General features: G+C 39.0%; 1 protein-coding gene across 2 annotated transcripts in view; it reads left to right on the top strand.

Moving 5' to 3' along the window:
• LOC102918693 (phosphatidylinositol 3,4,5-trisphosphate 3-phosphatase TPTE2-like) overlaps nucleotides 1-19814 on the top strand; it is an 82536-nt gene that overhangs the window by 25774 nt on the left and 36948 nt on the right. For both annotated transcript variants that reach the window (XM_042262629.2, XM_042262634.2), the window contains exons 11-18: nucleotides 1359-1412; nucleotides 2153-2224; nucleotides 5217-5267; nucleotides 7072-7233; nucleotides 11729-11848; nucleotides 13751-13850; nucleotides 13971-14034; nucleotides 14775-14839. In XM_042262629.2, coding sequence (XP_042118563.1) covers nucleotides 1359-1412; nucleotides 2153-2224; nucleotides 5217-5267; nucleotides 7072-7233; nucleotides 11729-11848; nucleotides 13751-13850; nucleotides 13971-14034; nucleotides 14775-14839 — 688 coding nt within the window. The remainder of the gene's footprint in view (nucleotides 1-1358; nucleotides 1413-2152; nucleotides 2225-5216; nucleotides 5268-7071; nucleotides 7234-11728; nucleotides 11849-13750; nucleotides 13851-13970; nucleotides 14035-14774; nucleotides 14840-19814) is intronic.

Below are 19814 nucleotides of genomic sequence, written 5' to 3'. Positions count from 1 at the left end.
TAACGTAGCACATAGACGAGTGGAACAGAGTAAAAAACCAGTAACAATCCACATGTCTATAGCTAGCTGATTCTCAACAAAGGTGCCAGAAACAAAACTTTGGAATAAAAACAGCCTCTCCAACAAATCGTTCTGGGAAATCTGGATATCCACATGCTGAAGATTGAGACTAGATCCCTGTCTCTCACCCTGCACAAAAATCAACTCAAAATGTAGCAAGCACTTTAATCAAGGCCAGAAACTCAAAGACTATCAGAGTGAAACATTATATGATAGTGGTACAGGTTATGATTATCTGTATAAGACCACCAAAGCACAAGAAACAAACATGAAATTTGGCAAAGGTTACATAAAAATGATAAGCTTCTAGAATGGGCAAGATTGCCAGCAGGTAAAGGCACAATTGCCAAACCTAAGCTCCCCATGGTTAAAGAAGAGAACTTCTTCATGCAAGTTGTTTTCTGATCTCCACTCAGGCTGTGACACACACACACACACACACACACACACACACACACACACACACACACACACTAATGAAAAAACAGAGTGAAGGCACAGTGTACATTCACCTGACAGACGTCAATACTGAGAATATATAAAAGATCCAAGAAATAACACCAGTAACATCAGTTTAAAAATGGCAAAAAAATCTGAAGAAATCCCTTGGTATAGACTCAGAGGAAACAAAGTCAACATATAATGAAGATAGTTGCATATCCATGTGTGTTACTGCTCTATTCTCAATAGCCAAGATATCCATCGACCCTACATGTCTACCAAGAGATGAGTGAGTGAAGAAAACACAATATATGGACAGAGTGGAATATTGTTCAGCCCAAAAGAGTGAAATTCTTGCACATCCAGTAAAGTGAAAGGAACTAGATGACACTGTGTTGAGGAAAGTGGAGTAGATCCAGAAAGACAAGTGTGGCATTATTTTTTATATATCTAACGAAAAGCAAGAGTGGATTTGAAAACAGAATAGAGGGCTTATGAGGGACTGATGAGGTTCCTGGGCAGTGGATGAATGGAGGTTGGATGGACATGTTAAATGCATTCTGCAACTCTGTATAGAATATCAGTAATGCATGTTAGTGAAAATGGACCTCAAAATTGAACCCTAAAGTGAATCCAACTATGAAATACTGTTATACAACGTGGTTAGTTTCCATTTGAAAGAACAGTGCTTAAACCTTTGTCATTTTTGATATATTAAATGTTAATCTTTTCCATTAAATTATTAAGAGTTAACAAGTTTATGAATGTCAAACAGTAATTATAGCTAATTTGAACAAAAAATCAATTTTAGAAAATCATGTGGGATCTGACTATATGTTTTTTAAAAACTATTTTAGCATTGCCTCATCTGATGTAACGTCAGAAATCCAGGATGGAAACATTGACAAATAGTAAGATCTAAAAATATGTATTTATGTATATTATATATCTGTGTGTATGTAAATATCTATTTATACATATTTCAATTTATTGGGATACACATAAGAGAAAGATACGGAGACTTGTGGAGTTCATTAGGAGCATCAGGGACAATATAGACTGTGATGTTACTTTTTAATGTCTTCTTGCTATAGTAAGTCCTTTTCTGTCTTAGTTGAATGTAAGGGGAAATACTTAGAAGAGTGCTTTGAACTCCTAATCTGTTGGCCACCTGTGGGCCACCACTAGAATGAGAGAGAGAGAAAAGTCCTATTTGGAGCAAGAAGGGATGACAGGTAAGTGGGAAGAAAGTGGAACCCTCAACAGAAAAGAACCAAATTAATAGACCTTAAAGCTGTGTGTCTGTCCCTCACCTTCCAGAGCCCTGGCTCTACATGATGCTGGTGCCCCGAACCCAGAGCCAGTATCACAGCGCAGTCCTTTTCTCAGACCTTTAGTTATTTTAATACTATCCAAGGGCAAGAAAACTGTCCATGGTGTATGAAAACCGCAGAGTGGTGGGAGGATTTGCAAATCATGAAATTAGAAAGAGCAACATTTTTGACTAACCTACACTTTCAAGCTGGATTTTGAAATAAAAATTTTCAAAAACTCTATGGATTCAAGGGATTCTAGCTCAAATAACTTCTTCATATTACTGTTAAATGTAGCAATCTCTAATGATGTATCTTTGCATTTGTTGGTGCTAAAGCAAATTAGACCGGGTCTCCAAGTTCTGTGATGATGATGATGATGAAGGTATTGATATTCACAAGTCATACTGGTAAGTGAGTTTGATATTTGAAGGATGGGGAAGAATCTTGTCTGTGGCAAAAATAATAATAGAGGAATGTGGAAAATAACACAATAATTACCAATTGAGTTTATAGACAAGTACAATTGGCCGGGTGGCTGTGGCGCACACCTTTAATCCCAGCACTCAGGAGGCAGAGCCAGGTGGATCTCTGTGAGTTTGAGGCCAGCCTGATCTACAAAGCAAGATCCAAGACAGACACCAAAACTACACAGAGAAACCCTGTCTGGAAAAACAAACAAACAAGCTTCCTATCACCTGCATCCTGCTGTTCTCCCCTCAATTCGTCCTCCACCTCTGGTTTCTTTACATTTCCTAATTTCTGTGTTTACTCCTTTGTTGTATACCCAACTCTCAAGGTTTGGAGCTAGGAACTGCAGGGGAGAGAGAACATGTAGCATTTGTCTTTCTGAGTCTGGGTTCCTTCTTTCTAGTTACATCCGTCTACTTGCAAAGCTCATGACTGCATTTTTCTTTCAGATAAATAGTATTTCATTGTGCAAATGTATCCCATTTTCATTATGCACTCATCTGCTAAAGGACATTTAGGTTGTTTCCATTTCCTAGCTATTGTGAATAAAACAACAACAAACATGGTTGAACAAGTGTCTTTGGAGTAGGATGGTGAGTCCTTTGGGTGTATGCCCAGGAGTGGTATAGCTGGGTCATAGGACAGATTTTTAGAGATATTTTTGAGGATTTTCCATACTGATTTCCAGGATGACTGCACAAGCTTGCATTCCTCCCAACAGTTGAGGAGGGTCTTCTTTCTCTACACCCTCTTCAGCATTTGTTATCAGCTGTGTTGTGATTATAGCTCTTCTGACTGCAGGGAGATGACACCTTCAAGTTGTTTGATTTTGCATTTCCCTGTTTGCTAAGGATGACAAACACTCTGAGTATTTTAATCCATTTTTATTTCCTTTATTGAGAACTCTGTTCAGATTCCTAGCCTATTCCTTTTCATTATATAATTTATTTTTAATTGGATCATTTACTTTTCCTGGACTTCTTATTTTTTGAGTTCTTTGTATCTTCTAAATATTATCAGATGTGTACCTGACAAAGATTGTCTCACATCCTGTAGACTTTCTCTTCACTCAAATAATTATTTCCTTAGCTGCACAGAAGGGTTTTCTTTTTACAAGGTGTACCACTCGTCAGTTCTGGCCTTAATTCCTTAGCGAATGTAGTCCTGTTCAGAAATTTCTTCCCTGCACCTGCATGTTTTCTTCTAGCAGTTTTAGTGTTTTCAGGTTTCAAATTGAGGTCTTTGATCCACTTGCATCTAATTTTGGGTAATAGATACAGGACTAATTTCAGTCTTCTGCATGTGGATGTCCAGGTTTCTCAGTGCCATTGGTGGAAAATGTGGTTTTTACTCCTGTGTGTGTTTTTGCCTCTTTGTCAGATATGAAAAAGCTGTAATTGCACATACTTGACCCTTTGATTTTGTTACACTAATATACATGTTTGTTTTTGTGATGTGTCATATTGGTTTTATTATTGCTTTATTATAATATATCTTGAGGTCTGAAATGTCAACCCCTCCAATATATATTGCTCAGGACTACTTTGGCTGTTCAGGTTCTTTTCTGGTTCCATATAATCTTTTCTATTTCTGTGAAGAATGAGATGGGGATTTTGATTGAGACTGAATTAAATCCGTAAATTGTTTTTGGTAGGATCAGTGCTATGAATCCATGAACATGGGATATCTTTCCATTTTCTGGTGTCTTTAGAAATCATTTTCTTCAGAGATTTGAAAATGTAGAGGTCTTTCACCTCCTTGGTTAGGTTTATTCCAAGATATTTTATTGTCTTCGATACTGTTGTAAATCAGGGTGTGTCCATGATCTCTGTCTCTGTATGTGTGTTGTGATGTATAGAAAAGCTATTGGTTTTTGTGAGCTGACTGTGGACCATCCACTTTGCTGAAACTGTTCATTATTTCTAGCAGTTTTCTAGTGGAATTTTGGGATCTCTGTACAATATCATATCATCTGCAAATAAGGAGAAGTTGACTTCTTGTTTGTAGACCTGTAATTTCCTTTTCCTGCCTTATTGTTGTGACTAGCGCTTCCAGCACTGTATTGTGAGGATAATTGCAGCCTGTGTCATCCTGATTTTAATGAAATTGCTTTGGGTTCTTCTTCATTTAGGACAATGTGGCTGTGAGCGACACCTCCAGTTCTGCGTCTCTAGGGTTTTTTATTATGAAGCATGTTGGATTTTTCCAAAGGCTGTTTTTACATCTCTTGAAATAATCATGTGATTTTCTCAAGTTATCTGTATGATTTACTATCTTTATTGACTTGTGTATGTTGAACCAACACTGAATTTCCAGGATTAAGTCAATGTTATCCTGGAGAATGATTTTGTAAATATGTGTTTCTATTTAGTGTGCTAGTATTTTACTGAGGATTTTTGTATCTGTGTTTATAAGGAATATCTACCTATAAATTTGTTGTATCTTTACCTGGCTTGGGTATTAGAAAAATATTGGCTTTGCAGAAACAGTTTGAGAGTGCTCCTTTAGTTTATATCTTTAAAAAGAAATCCATAATTTTGTTGCTAGGACACTGAGGTATCTCCAAGCTTGATGACTTGCCCGAGATCCTAATTTGCTAATAGAAGAGCTGACATTGGAACACTTTTTTAAAAAACCACCCTTTTCCATCTCCATACCATGATGCTTTCTTTAGTTGGTCCCAAGCTTAATGGTCCCTTCAATTTGTAGTTAGAGCTTTACATGCAATGATATGTTACTAAGTATCCAAAGCATGGTGTAGTCACATATATTCTAGATAAGAACACAAAAAAAAGCAAAAGCGTAAACATTTCAATTACTAGCACAGAACATTTTGTCTTATGAGGACTTTTCTTTAAAATTCATACTTATAAGGGAATTTTGTTTGGCTAAACTCATATGTGATTGACTTAATTTTACTAACTTTTGCAGCACCACCATCACGAAAATGGTGCATTACCTGGTGTCATCAGTCACCTTCAGGTATGTGAGGGTCTTGAAGTAGAAGTAATTAAATGTTTATGACATTTAATTTTTAAAGTTTAATGAGAAAGGACCCGAAAAAGACAAGAGAGAACGAAATGAAAGAACATCCATTATCACTATGTTACAAATTAGCTCATGTATCCACATTTAATGTGATCTCATCTGTCTTAGAGGGTTAGTTAAGACTGAGCAGTAAGATGTACAAAGACACAACCTTTGCTCAAATCTAAATAGTGGCATATTGGTATTTTTCTACCCATAAATGTAAAAATAAGAAAGCATAAGAAAGCATACATTTTCAAATTCTGTAATTACAGAATAAATGTTCTAGTAAATGCTTTATACTTTATACACCCCAAATTACTCAATTCCAGAAATATTTTACTATTTAATTAGATTTCTATTCTACATGATTATTAAAATTTATACAGTGTAATTGCTTCCTTTAAAATCATTATTGTATGTGTATGGTGTTGTACCTATTTGTGCAGGGGTGTGTGTGTGTGTGTGTGTGTGTGTGTGTGTCCACAACTCAATGTTGGGTAACTTCTTCAATGTTTTGTTATCTTATTGTTTTTTAAAATAGGATCTCTCATTGTACAGGGTGCTCACTTAGGCCTGACTGGCCGGTGAGTTCCCGGGATTCTAGTGTATCTACCTCCCTGGGGCTGGGATTGCAGGTGCTGCACTGTCCTGTCCCCTGCCTTAGTGTTCCTGCTGGGGATGAACCTCGAGTCTTCACGCTTGAGTGGCAGGTGTTTTACTACTGAACTGTCTTGCTAACTCCCAAGTTAAGAATATTTTTTAAAAAATTTTTTTTTGGTTTTTTGAGATAGGGTTTCTCTGTGTAGTTTTTGGTGCCTGTCCTGGATCTTGCTCTGTAGACCAGGCTGGCCTCGAACTCACAGAGATCCGCCTGCCTCTGCCTCCCGAGGGTTGAGATTAAAGGCATGTGCCACTACCACCTAGCAAATTAGTAATAATTTTCCCCCAGAGCTGAGGATCGAACCCAGGGCCTTGCACTTGCTAGGCAAGCGCTCTACCACTGAGCTAAATCCCCAACCTCAGTAATATTTTAATTGAATCAGTAGTTGTTTAAAAACACACTTTAAAGCTGAGTTGATTCATCTTTGTAGTTCAGGAAAATAATCAATTTATAAGGAGTTTTTTGAGACTGTGCAAGAAAGGCTTAGGGAGTCTTTAAGAGTTCAATTAATATTTAATTAATAAATATACAAGCAATATTTATGGAATTGAATTCTTTTTCATGTATCTGTCCTGTGTGCAGGATCTTGTGAACCTATGAATATATAATCGTGTATTTACTGGTTAAAGCGTTTTTAAAAGGAATATGTTATTCATGCTTCCACTTCTTTTTGTTGCTACAATCTTAAACTTATTTGGATTAATGTGACTTCATTTATTGTGAGAAATTTGTTTTGAAAATAAAACACCTTATGAATTCTGAGTATTTAAAGCATTCACACCAAGAAGCTTGTGACTTTTATTTAGATTTGCGGTTCTAGGTTGGTGTACTAAAGTAGCATCCTTGCTGTAGGAAGTGTGGAGGGGCTTGGTGCAGATCTGATATACTAACCACTGCTTTTATTGGGTGAAAAGCTGAACATTTTCTTAGGATTCTGAAGCAGGATTGTTCTTTCTGCCACAGGACGGTTTAGCTCTAAATGAGGACTTTGCGGGGGTGGGGGTGGGGGGTAGGGGTGGGTGGGCATCTGAGCGTTGGCTTTAATGTTGTGACTATGGAGGCAATACCTCTGCTCTCTTTGTTTATTCATTTTAGAATATTTGGAATTATGCTGATCTTTCTGGACATATTTCTTATGGCTATAGATCTACATCTCTACAACAGCAATTTTTATATTCCTTTGGGATACCGCTCACTTTCTTTTGCTATTGCTTTGTTCTTCCTCGTGGATGTTCTCCTTCGAGTGTACGTAGAAGGGTAAGTGTGATTCTGCTTTTTTTTTTCTTTTTTAAAGCATAAAGTCATTTTTACAGTGATATGAAAAGTATCCCGTAAGAATTGTCAGGTCAGCTCAACCAAATGGGTCCTTCTTTGTCAAAATGATTCTCCTTATAGGTACGTTCCACAGAAAAGCAGTCATAGAAAGCCGGTTTTATGGAAAGGAGCTTTATCAGTGCTGTTGTTGGGCCTTTATTCTACAACAATGTATTGTAGATGATTTTCTCAATTGCTAAAGCTTAAAAGGGTGTCAAGGATGAGCCAGGCAACCATTGTGTCTATATGTACATGAATAAAAGGAACATGTATATGATTGTCTAGAGCTTTTGTTGCTGTGCAGAGACACCATAACCATGGATGGCAACTTTTATAAAGAAAACATTTAATTGGGGTGGCTTGGTTACAGTCTCATACCATCCTGGTGGGGAGCATGGCAGGATGCAGACTGATATGGTGCTGGAGGAGTAGCTGAGAGCCCCACATCTTGCAGGCAACAGGAAGTCAACTGAGACACTGGGTGGTATCCTGAGCATAGGAAACCTCAAAACCTTCCCCCACAGTGACACACTTCCTCTCACAAGGCTAAAACCACTCCAACAAAGCCACACTTCCTAATAGTACCCTATGAGATTATGGAGGTCAATTATATTCAAACTAACACGTTTCACTCCCTGGCCCCCATAAGCTTATAACAACATCATAGTGCAAAATTTATTTAGTCCAACTTCTAAAGTTCCCATAGTCTATCACAGTCTCAACAATGTTCAAAAGTCCAAAGTTCAAAGTCTCTTCTGAGATTCAAACAATCTCTTACCTGTAATCCCGTTAAATTAATATTAAAAAAAAAAACAGATCACATACTTCCAACATATAATGGCAAAGGATATACATTACCATTCCGAAATGTAAGGAAGGAAGGGAGCATAGTGAACAAATCCTGGACCAAAGCAAGACCAGAAACCCAGCTGGGCAAACTCCAAACTCTGCAGGTCTGATGTCGAAATCCTCTTTAGATCTCCAACTCTGTTCAGCTTTGTTGACTGCAACACACTTTTTTCTGTTGGGCTGGTTCCACTCCCTGTTAGCAGCTCTCCTCGGCATGTATCTCATGACTCTGGCATCTCCAACATCTTGGGGTCTACAGAGCAATCCAGGCTTCAACTCTACAGCTTCACAAAATGGCCTCTTTATACCTCCATTCAGCAACACGCCTGATAACTTGCCTGGACTCAGCAGGTTTTCTTTAGTTGTAGAGGCAAATTCCATAACCCATTTCTTCTATCCTTAACTCTAAAGCCAGAACCATGTAGCTGAAGCTACCAAGTTTTGCTGCTTGCTGGGGCTGGAACATAGCTCCCTCACTCAATTACATCTTCACCAGCTTTCTGTCCTTCACTGCCTAAGCTTTGCTGTCCTGAAACTGGGTCACTAGATGAGGCTGGCCTCAAATTTAGAGATCCACAAGCCTCTGCCTTTCCAGTGCTAGGATTAAAGGTGTGCCCCACCACACCTGGCTCTAAGCTTTTATTTAGTTCCTTTTCACAAATTGGAAATTTAGCTAGGTGGGATCTCACCCTAAAGTCACCACTCCCTTTATTCCATTTCCTAATCCATTTATCTCCTTGAACACAAGACTTAGCTCCATTCCACTTTCCTTTTTTTAAAGATTTATTTATTATGTATACAATATGCCTGTATGCACCAGATCTCATTGTTGATGGTTGTGAGCCACCATGTGGTTGCTGGGAATTAGAACTCAGGACCTCTGTAAGAACAGCCAGTGCTCTTAACCGCTGAGCCATCTCTCCAGTCCCCATTCCACTTTCTGGTGCTCTTTTTTTCCTCAAACTTTACAGTTTGTAATTTACCCTGCTCAATTCACTCCTTTGCATTATAATCTTCATTAGAGTGGTCACTAATATCCACATGACAGAGTCCATTTTAGGCTGTTTTGAGATTTCTTCTGCCAGTGGAATTAATCCAAAACTCTTCATTTTAGCCTCAGGCAAAATCTTCAGATAAGAGCAAAAGGCACCCACTTTCTTCACCAAAGTATCACAAGACCAGTCTCTAGGCAACATACTAACATTCTTCTCATCTGAAGCCTCTTGATCGCCACAGTTCATCAAGTCACACTCAACACCACTGTCTTCCATGCTTCTACTAGTATGGCCTATTAAAGCAGTGCTTAAAGCATTTCACTGCTTTCCTATCCAAAACTCCCGAAGTCCATATTACTCCAAACAAAATCAGGCCTATCACAACAATACCCCAGTTCCTGGTACCAACTTCTGTTTTAGGGTTTTTATTGATGTGAAGAGACACTATGACCCCAGCTACTCTTATAAAGAAAACATTTCATTGGGGTGGCTCCCTTACAGTTTCAGAGGTTCAGTCCATTATCATCATAGTTGGGAGCATGACAGCATGCAGGCAGATGTAGCACAGGCTACATCTTGCAGGCAACAGGAAGTCGACAGAGACACTGGGTGATATCCCGAGCATAGGAAACCTCAAAGCCCACCCCCACAGTGGCACACTTCCTCCAAGGCCATACCCACTCCAGCAATGCCCTATCTCTCAATAGTGCCACTCCCTATGAGATTAAGGGGGCAAGTACATTCAAACTACCATAGTGATGTACAAATGTTAACATTGATTGACTTGAATTCCAAATTAGATTTGATGACACACTAAAGAACACGTCACAAATAATTCATATTTCAACAAAAATGAAAAACAACATTAATTATAGTGAAGTGGATAAGAGTTTAGAGGCAGGTTCTTTCCATCAACAACATCACAGTAGACAGACCTTGATTTTTGCCTTCTGGTTTTCTAAGCAGATGGGTGGGTGAGCCACGCCTTGAGGTTGGATTGCTCTGGGAGTCAGAGACTAAGTTCTCTAGCTTCATTTTATTCTCAGAGCATCTGAGAGTGTAATTTCTCTCCCTTCCTAAGAGATTTTTTATCCTCTTGCCCCTTTTTGAGCTAACGATAGTTGTCCACTGCTCAGTTTCTCAGTCTAAAAAGGGCTCTCTCAACATTTTCTTCAGTGGTGTAGCCATTGGTAAGGTGCCCCTGCGTCTATAAATAATCCCTCACCAATAATCTTCTAAGGGACCCTAATGTAACTCAGACCACAAAACAGGCACATAAACTAGAGTCATCTGAAAGGATGGAACTTCAATTAAGAAAATGCATCCATGAGATCCAGCTATAGGGCATCATAATTTCCTAATTAGTGATCAATGAGGGAGGGCCCAGCCTATTGTGGGTGGTGCCATCCCTGGGCTGGTGGTCCTGGGTTCTATAAGAGAGCATGCTGAGCAAGCCATGAGGAGTAAGCTGGTAAATAAGCAGCTCCCCTCCATGGTCTCTGCATCAGTTCCTGCCTCCAGCTTTCTGCCCTGCTTGAGTTCTTGTCCTGACTGACTTTGGTGATGAATATCAGAGTGGAAATGTAAACCTAATAAACCCTTTCCTCTCCAGCTCACTTTTTGGTCATGGTATTTCATTGCAGCAATAGAAACCCTGACTAAGACAATTGGAAAACATCAATCTAAAAATAGACGCTATCTCAAAATCAGAAGAAACTTTCTCTAGAAGACCAGGGATCATGTCTGAAGAAAGGAAGTCTGTTTTTGCCCTGGGCAGACCATATTAATTCTCTTCTTTTTATAGTTTCACAATCCCTGTTTCTCTAAATTCCATATTCAGCTTCATTTGCTCCCCAGCAGTGCGTAGTGTCCTCCTTCCTTACCTACAAAGGAGAAGGCAGTGCTTGCCTCTTGCCAATGGCTTGCTTCTGTCTCTTATCAACTGTGAAGTTCTATCCTGACACTTTAGATAGGTGGTAGATAGATAATAGATAGATAGATTCATATATAGATAGATAGATAGATGATAGATAGATAGATAGATAGATAGATAGATAGATAGATAGATAGATAGATAGACGACAGATAGATAGGTCGGTAGATATTAAGACAGATGATAAATACATAGGTGATAGATCAATAGATAGATAGATACATAAATATAAATTTACCACATGAAAACTTTATATTGATGTTTTCCCCTTAGTCTAGTAGTCTTGACAATGCATTTTAAACACATTAAGACAGGGTTCTTTTTATTTCAGTGAACTAGTGAGTTTATTGAGGTTACTTACAAAAAGCATGAACAGCTTGGGTACCTCTACCCTATCATAGGTGATAATTCTCAAAAGCTGCACGGCCAGGTCTCAACTCCAGTGAACCTTCACACCCCACAAAATATATGTGCTTGGGACAGAATTATATGCAGGTGACTGGGTGGGGCCCAGAAGCCAGGTAGCAGTTAGACTCTCAGGTGAGTGTAGGATAACCCACCTGCTTCTTCCTGAGACTACCAACAGGGCTGAAGATAGAATTCTTCGTGAAGATGAGTCGGATATCTTGTGCTCTGACACTGTCCCATCTCCTTGCTCCAGGAGACAGAATTATTTTTCTGATTTACTGAACACCCTAGATGCCGTCGTTATTGGTGTGACCCTGCTCATTGCGCTCACTTACATACTTTATGACAAGAAGTTTCTTAGAGATATCCCAAGGTATGAAACACGACTTACCTCTCAAAACTCCTCTTTTGTTTCTCCTGTTCTTCTGGGTTGTTTCTTTTGTTTTCTTGTGTTTTCTCTGGTTCTATTTAATATTTTAACTGAACCCTCTTGACTGTGCCAGATGAGTGGTTTAAAAGCGAAATATTTATATAAATTCCCATGTACTTTGAAACTAAAATATGTTGGCATTTAGGGGCCCATTGAGGATATACATACTAAGAATCTTTCGCTGAATAAGAGAACGTACAAAGGGGAGAAGAAACTGGACTTAACTCCTCTTATATCAACTTGAACTTCAGAACGTTATGAAATTATCCCAAAATTCCCATTTGTGCTTCAATCACAAATGCCTTAGATATGAAGTTCTGTAGTCCTAGGACTTCCCCATAACCAAGAGAGTGTTGAGCATGTATATAATTGAGTGACTCTAATTAATATCTCTAAGATGTAATAAACATAGCAAGGAGGTAACGTGGGCAGCCACAGAGAGGAAGTTTTGCGGTATAGTTGCAGAAATGAGAAGCCTCTGGCAAAGTCAGAAATGTTAGGGTCTACTAGAAGAGTTCTCTGTTCGCCCTTCCCTCTCCCCTACTTCCCCCCTCCTTTTTCCTTTTCTCCCCTACTTTACCCTCCTTTTTACTGTGGCAATGTAGAAAAAAAAAGATCTGTGTGTCTGAAGATTGCGGGGTAGTATTATTCATTTGTCAAATAACTGGTTTCTTTCTGTACCCCAACTTCCCAGGACTTCAATCTAGGATTCAACTAAATGTGTTGTGTGTTCGAAACAACCTGAGAAACCTCTCAATTGCTACCTTAGAGCCACTGAATTCGGGGATCTGGGGCCTGTTACCCCATGCTTTATCTTTAAAAAGACTTACTATTTTTATTTTATGTGGGTGTGCATGTTTTGCCTGCATGTGAGTATATGTACGCACCTTACGTGAGCAGTGCCTGCAGAAACCAGAGAAGGACATTGAATCCCCTGGAACTGGAGGTGGTTGTGAGCTGTCATGTGGGTGCTGGGAACCAGACCCAGGTCCTCTGCAAGAGCAACAAGTGCTCTTAAGTGCCAAGCCACCCCATCACTCCATACCCTATGCTTTAAAGAACTTTAAAGAGCTCTTTCAGATGGCTTGTTCATATTAAAGACCCAGTGTCTGAGAACAGTAGTTTTCTACCTTGGTGTTTTTGATGATAGGAGAAACACCAGCAAGCATACTTAGTTAGTATTTCGGTCTGTTTTCTGATGTGTCTCCACCGGTAGTAGTGATTCCCTGTTCATATATATACATATATATATATATATATATATATATATATATATATATATATATATATATATCACCAGCAATGTTTTGATGAACACACACACACACACACACACACACACACACACACACACACACACACACGGAAAGAAAAGAACAGAAAAACTCTGATGTTAAACCACAAATTCTGAGTCTGCCTTTCCCAAACTTAGCACCATTGACATTTTAGGCCAGATCATTCTGGGAAATGATGTCATTCACGGTGAAGGGTTTATCAGTACTCCCAGCCTAGACCCACTTGATAGAGTAGCAACACACCCACATAATAGTATGACAGTCAAAAGTGTCTCTGGACATTGACAATTATCTTCTACGTAGGGGTAAAACAACACTGTCCTGGCCAAGAACCACTGTTCCAAACTGAATACAGAAGTAGAGGCATCACTCAAGGTAGAGCAACTGGCCAACCCCTCACAGGGTCTCTGACTGGACCCACAGCACCACCCAAAATAAACAAATAAATAATTATAAAAGTGTTCAACTTAATCCGTAGTAACCAAATATTCTGGTTTTTTTCCTAGCCAAAAAAATGGGTATTTAACTTTTTATCTATACATTTACTTAGATTGGCAGTTTTATTTCGACCTCTGCGACTTCTTATTCTGATAAGAATTTTGCAGCTGGCTCACCAAAAAAGGCACCTTGAAAAGCTGACTAGGCAGCTGGTGAGTGGCAGCATGCATTTGTTTTCTGTTTCTGAAAACGCTTTTGAGGTTGTAGATCTTTACATTATGTCCTTTTTCCTACTGATTCATGTTTTACAACTTTATGACTTTCCAATGCAGGTTTCCAAAAACAAAAGACGGTTCAAGAAGGATGGGTTTGACCTGGACCTCACTTACGTTACTGGTTTGTGAAACTTGCCTGATGCTACTGTTTATAAAGATTTTGCATTTTGTGTGTGATTGAGAGATGCTACGCTCTCTTTCATTTCTGCCATGGTATTTCAAAACATTCTTTATGTAGCAGTGCACATGTCATCATGGCAGTGTGACCCTGGCAATAAGTATCTACTTATGCCACTTCAAACCAGAACTACTTTACTGTAGTACAGGAGGTGGGGTAGATAATTGGCTGAAATATTTTTAGCCGGAGTTTCATTTATTCAGCTCTCATAGCTACCTGTGGTCTCAAGGATCCCAAGAGACTTTTCAAGCTTCTTACAACTCCACCAACTGAGGTTTCTACTCTGTTGGCCTCAGATTTCCTGACTCATATGTTCTGAAAAGCACTCTGGCAGTTCCTGTGCTTACTGGAGTTCAGGATGTTTTCTTTGGTTTGTTAAAGACATTTTACTGGCACTGAGGGAGCGCAGACTTAGGCCGACAAAAATCTGAGGCCCATGAATGAACCAGTTGAGTCTTAAGATCACTGTTTCAGTTTAATGATTATTATTGTATTGGATAATTTAATGTATTATATCATTTTGGTTACTCTGAGAATGTGTTATTTTTTTCTATCCTGAATGTTACTTTTTGTAAAAAAAAAAAAAAAAAAAAAAAAAAAGTTTTGTTATATGTAGATGAAGTTTTTGCATGTTGTATCATCTCTATTACAATATTCATCATAGCCATCCCTTTGACTTCCAGATCGTATTATTGCCATGTCCTTTCCATCATCTGGAGGACAGTCCTTCTACAGAAATCCAATTGACGTAAGGAAGGCAATTCCCATAGCAAGTGCTCACTGCTCAGTGTCTTTTCTGGGATCAAAATTGTCCACCCACACAAGTTATCTCCATTCAAACTCCTTTCAAAATGCATATTCATATATTGTATTCCTAAATTATAATGAGGAACATGACTTTGGACATCCTTGGATGACTAAATCAATGTCAAATATGCAATGTTATTACCTTAGTGTTTCTATTGCTGGGATAAAACACCGTGAACTTGGAGAGAAAAGGATTGATCCATCATCCAGGTAAGTCAGGGCAGGAACTCAAGGCAGGAACCTGGAGCCAGGAACTGATGCAGAGACCGTGAAGGAGTGCTGCTTACTGACTTGCTCTCCAAGGCTTGCTCAGCTTGCTTTTTTAAATACCCCAGGACCACGTGCACAGAGATGACACCACCCACAATAGGCTGAGCCCTCCTAAGTAAGTAATCACTAAGTAAGAAAATGCAACACATGCTTACCCATAGGCCGGTATGGCTGGGGCATTTTCTTAGTGAGATTTCTTCCCAAATGAATCTAATCTAGCTTGTGTCAAGCTGACATAAAACTGGCCAGCACAGCTATTTTCTCTTCTCTGAAATTCCAACTGAAAGTTATCGCTTAAAAAGTTACCTTATATATGTGTTTATTAGTGTAGTCTGTAGTATCTGATTCACCTCAATAAAAGCTTATACACACACATATACGCATATATATACATATACACAAATGCATACATATATATGTGTATTATTGAGGTATGTATATATGTGTGTGTGTATGTGTTTCTCAAAGTGCAGTTGTGTATTACTTGATGGAATATGTTTCACTGGGTTATTTTGCTATTATGTGAGCATTATAGAGTGTACTTGAACTAAGATAACTAGAGGATTATTGGGTATGTCATGGTTGCATAAGCTGACATCATTGATTAAAATGCCACTTTCCCCAAACAGACAGTTCTTTTGAGAAGACATATGACAAACAAGCATATGGAACATGGTCAGCATACTAATTATCAGGGAACTGCAAGTAAAAGCCACAGTTAAATACAGTTAAATACTACCACATTCCATTTAGGAGTGACTGTTACTAAAAAGACAAAGAAAACAAAACCAATAATACCAACAAAGATGTAAAAGGAACACTCGTGAATTGTTGGTAGGAATCTAAACTTTTACAGCCGTTATGGAAATCACTATGAAAGTGCCTAAGAAATGCAAAATAGAATTGCAGTGAGTTCAAGTAATCTCGATACTAGTTATTTATACTAAAGGAATAAATTCAGTGTGTCAGAGGCTGTCTGTGCACTGCAACGTTGTTCTTAACCAACAGAGGAAGTGATTGTTTCATAAACAAAAGAATGAATCAAGAAAACAACACAACTGGATACTGTTCAGCCATTAAAAGAATGAAATCCTGTCTTTGCGATTATACAACTGGAACCGGGAATCTCGTGTTAAATGAGTTAAGTCGGGCCCTGAAAGACAGACATGGAATATAGAAAAGTTGCTCTCACAGAAGTTGAGAGCATCATGGTGTTTGCCAGAGACGGAGGAGAGTGAGCAGGAAAGGGGTGATAAGCAAAGATTGACCAATGGATAGATACTATGTTAAAGATGAGCAAGAGTAAGATGCTCTGCTGTGCTATGCATAGAAGGGTACGTGTGCTGTGTACTTCAAAACATACAGAAAAGATTTGGAATGTTTTTACTGAAGAAATGATAAATGTTTGAGGAGACAGATGTCCTTGGCCTAATTTAAATATTACACTATGGATCAATCTAATAGTATTCCTTTAATGTGTCTAACTTTTATATTTTAAGTTATCAGTATAAATTAAATTTAACTGGTTAAAAATGTCATTGGGGTCTGATGATGTAAAGGAAACAGCATTTTCTAGACACACAGGGGAGATGCATGTATGGACCCAGAGACTGTGACAGCATGTACAAGATGAGCCCAGGCTCAAGCCAGACAAAACCCTCGCCAATGAAGGGAGGTGGGCACAGAGTCCCAACACTGGCCAAGAAGCAATCTGCAAATGATAGCTTCTGGGAAAGGGAGAAGTCAGTTTTCTTCAAGTGACACTGGATATATCAAATGACTGGAAATTATCAAGGTATTAAGAATCACTTAACTTATTTTTGTCAGTATTCTAACATACTAGATGTAATCATTTTTAATTATGTCACCACTATTTCTTCAATTTCACATAAGTGGAATCATAGTGTACATCTTTTGTGACTAGATTTTTATTCTCAAAATAAATTATTCAGATTCACCCAATATTGTTATGTATGATGGTGATTTTTTTTTTTTTGAGACAGGGTTTCTTTGTGTAGCTTTGGCTGTCCTGGAACTATGTCTGTAGACCAGGATGGCCTGGAACTCATAGAGATCTGCCTGCCTCTGTCTCCTAAGTGCTAAGATTAAAAACATGTGCCACCACTGCCCAGCCATATAGTAGTAATTCTTTAAAAAAAATAACATTAGTATTTATCACTATATAGAAAATACCACTTACACAAAGAAATCATAAACTTATATACCACTTCACAAAGTCAGTGAATACACTATAGTGTCCAAAATCCATATTAGGAGAATTTCAAAATTATGAATAAGTATAGCTGAAGAAAGACATACAAACTGGACACTCAGATTTGTTTTTTCACAAACTCATAAAGTCATTTTTCGTTGAGATCTCATTATTAACTACTTATTAAAAGATATAAAAAGACGGCCATTGCAGTACATTACATTGAGCTCCATAGAGACAGCGCTGGGGCAAGCGAGAGCCAGACGGGCACTGGGCGACTGCGCTTCGCAGAGGAAAATCAGCTAAACATGGGCAAAGGAGATCCTAAGACGCGAGAAGCAAAATGTCCTCATATGCGTTCTTTATGCAAATGTAGAAAGGAGTGCAAGAAGCACCCGGATGCTTCTGTCAACTTCTCGGAGTTCTCGAAGAAGTGCTCAGAAAGGTGGAAGACCATGCCTGCTAAAGAAAAGGGGGAAAAATTTTTTTTGAGACAGGGTTTCTCTGTGTAGCTTTGCGCCTTTCCTGGAACTCACTCTGTAGCCCAGGCTGGCCTCGAACTCACAGAGATCCACCTTCATGCGCCACTGCCTGGCGTAAAGGGGAAATTTAAAGACGTGGCAAAGGCTTACAAGGCTCCTTGTGAAAGAGAAATGAAAAGCTACATTCCCCTCCCTGACGCCCCCCCCCCCCGCAATGGGGAGACCAAAAAGAAGTTCAAGAACCCCAATGCACCCAAGAGGCCTCCTTCTTGTTCTGTTCGGAGTACCGCCCCCAAATCAAAGGAGAACACCCCGGCTTGTCCATCGGTGATGCGGCAAAGAAGCTGGGAGAGATGTGAGCATCACCACTGCAGACGACAGGCAGCCTGTGAAGAGAAGGCTGCCGAGCTAAGGAAAATACGAAAAGGGTATCGCTGCCCACAGAGCTGAAGGAAAACCCGGGGCGGCGAAGAAGAGGGTGGTCAAGATGAAAAGAGCAAGAAAAGGAAGAGGAAGATGATGAGGAAGACGAAGATGAAAAAGAGGATGATGATGAATAAGTTGGTTCTAGCGCAGTTTTTTCCTTGTCTATAAAGCATTTAACTCCCCTGTACACAACTCACTCCTTTAAAAAAAATTGAAATATAAGGCTGTGTATGATTTGTTTTTAAACTGTACAGTGTCTCTTTTTGTATAGTTAACAGACTACCAAATGTGTCTTTTTTGGTTTTTTCGAGACAGGGTTTCTCTGTGTAGCTTTGCGCCTTTCCTGGGACTCACTTGCCAAATGTGTCTTTAGCCCTGTCCTGGTGGTATTCTCAATAGCCACTAGCCTAGCCTGGTCAATTCTGGGGCTTGTAAATTGGTATGGAAATTTAAAGCAGGTTCTTGTTGGTGCACAGCACAAATTAGTTATATATGGAACGGTAGGTTTTTTTGTTTTGTTTGGGGTTTTGTTTTTTGGGTTTTTTTTTTCATCTTCAGTTGTCTCTGCTGCAGCTTATACGAAGATATTTGATGTTCTGTTAACTGAATACCACTCCATAATTGCAAAAATAACTGCAGCTGTTTTGTTGACATTCTGAATGCTTCTAAGTAAATACAATTTTTTATTTAAAAATATAAAAAAACTCTCTAAAATTTACAAAAGGTAACATTCACACAACAAATAAAATACAATTCCTGTCAATAGAAGTAAGAAAATCTTTCTTTAAAGGTTTTCTGACAAGACATTTGGTAAAATGAGCCAGAATGAGACGTCTTCATTTTAATCATAGATAAGTTCCTTCTGTGAGGTTTTCATCATCCCTAGTGGAAATTCTAGTCACGTTAGCATGTCTATTTTTGTCCTTGTTCAGCTCATGCATAGGTAGTCATGTTAGTGAGACTTTCTATGCATAGCTTCCAACCTTCCTAGGAGACACAGTCTCCCAGCAAACTCCCTGATCCTCTGGCTCTTACATTTTTTCCATCCCCTTTTATTCAATGAGCCTTGATCCTTAGGTACATGAGTTGCATTGTAGATGTTATCAGTTGGGACTGAGCACCGCCATTCAGCATTTTGGTTCATCGTGCTTTTCTGTAATGGTCTCCATACGTTACCGAAAGAAGTTTCCTTGGTGAGAGGCGAGGACGACGCTTATCTCTGGGTAGAAGGACAAATATTTGGAATGTAGTTAGGGATTAGGCTGGTTTAATAAAGTGGCATTATAGGTTCTCCTCCAAGACTCACAGGGCTTCAGTAGCCCTGGCCAGCTGGCTAGGTTTCCTTCTTGTTGAGAGGTTCTTATGTCTAATTAGAGAGCTGTTGGTTATCACCAAGGTACGGGAACCACTGCTGCCCTGTTAGGCTGTCATGCCGTGTTGGTTACTGTTGGGGCTCCTATGTGTCATAGCTGGGTAGGACTGTTGGGTGTTTTTCTCCTTTGGAAGCTTGTGGGGCACATTCTGGT

Source organism: Peromyscus maniculatus, chromosome 17 (genome assembly GCF_049852395.1).
Source record: "Peromyscus maniculatus bairdii isolate BWxNUB_F1_BW_parent chromosome 17, HU_Pman_BW_mat_3.1, whole genome shotgun sequence".
Taxonomy (NCBI): Eukaryota; Metazoa; Chordata; class Mammalia; order Rodentia; family Cricetidae; genus Peromyscus; species Peromyscus maniculatus.
The sequence above is the reverse complement of the archived record's forward strand: the minus strand, read 5'-3'. Positions and strand labels throughout refer to the sequence as shown.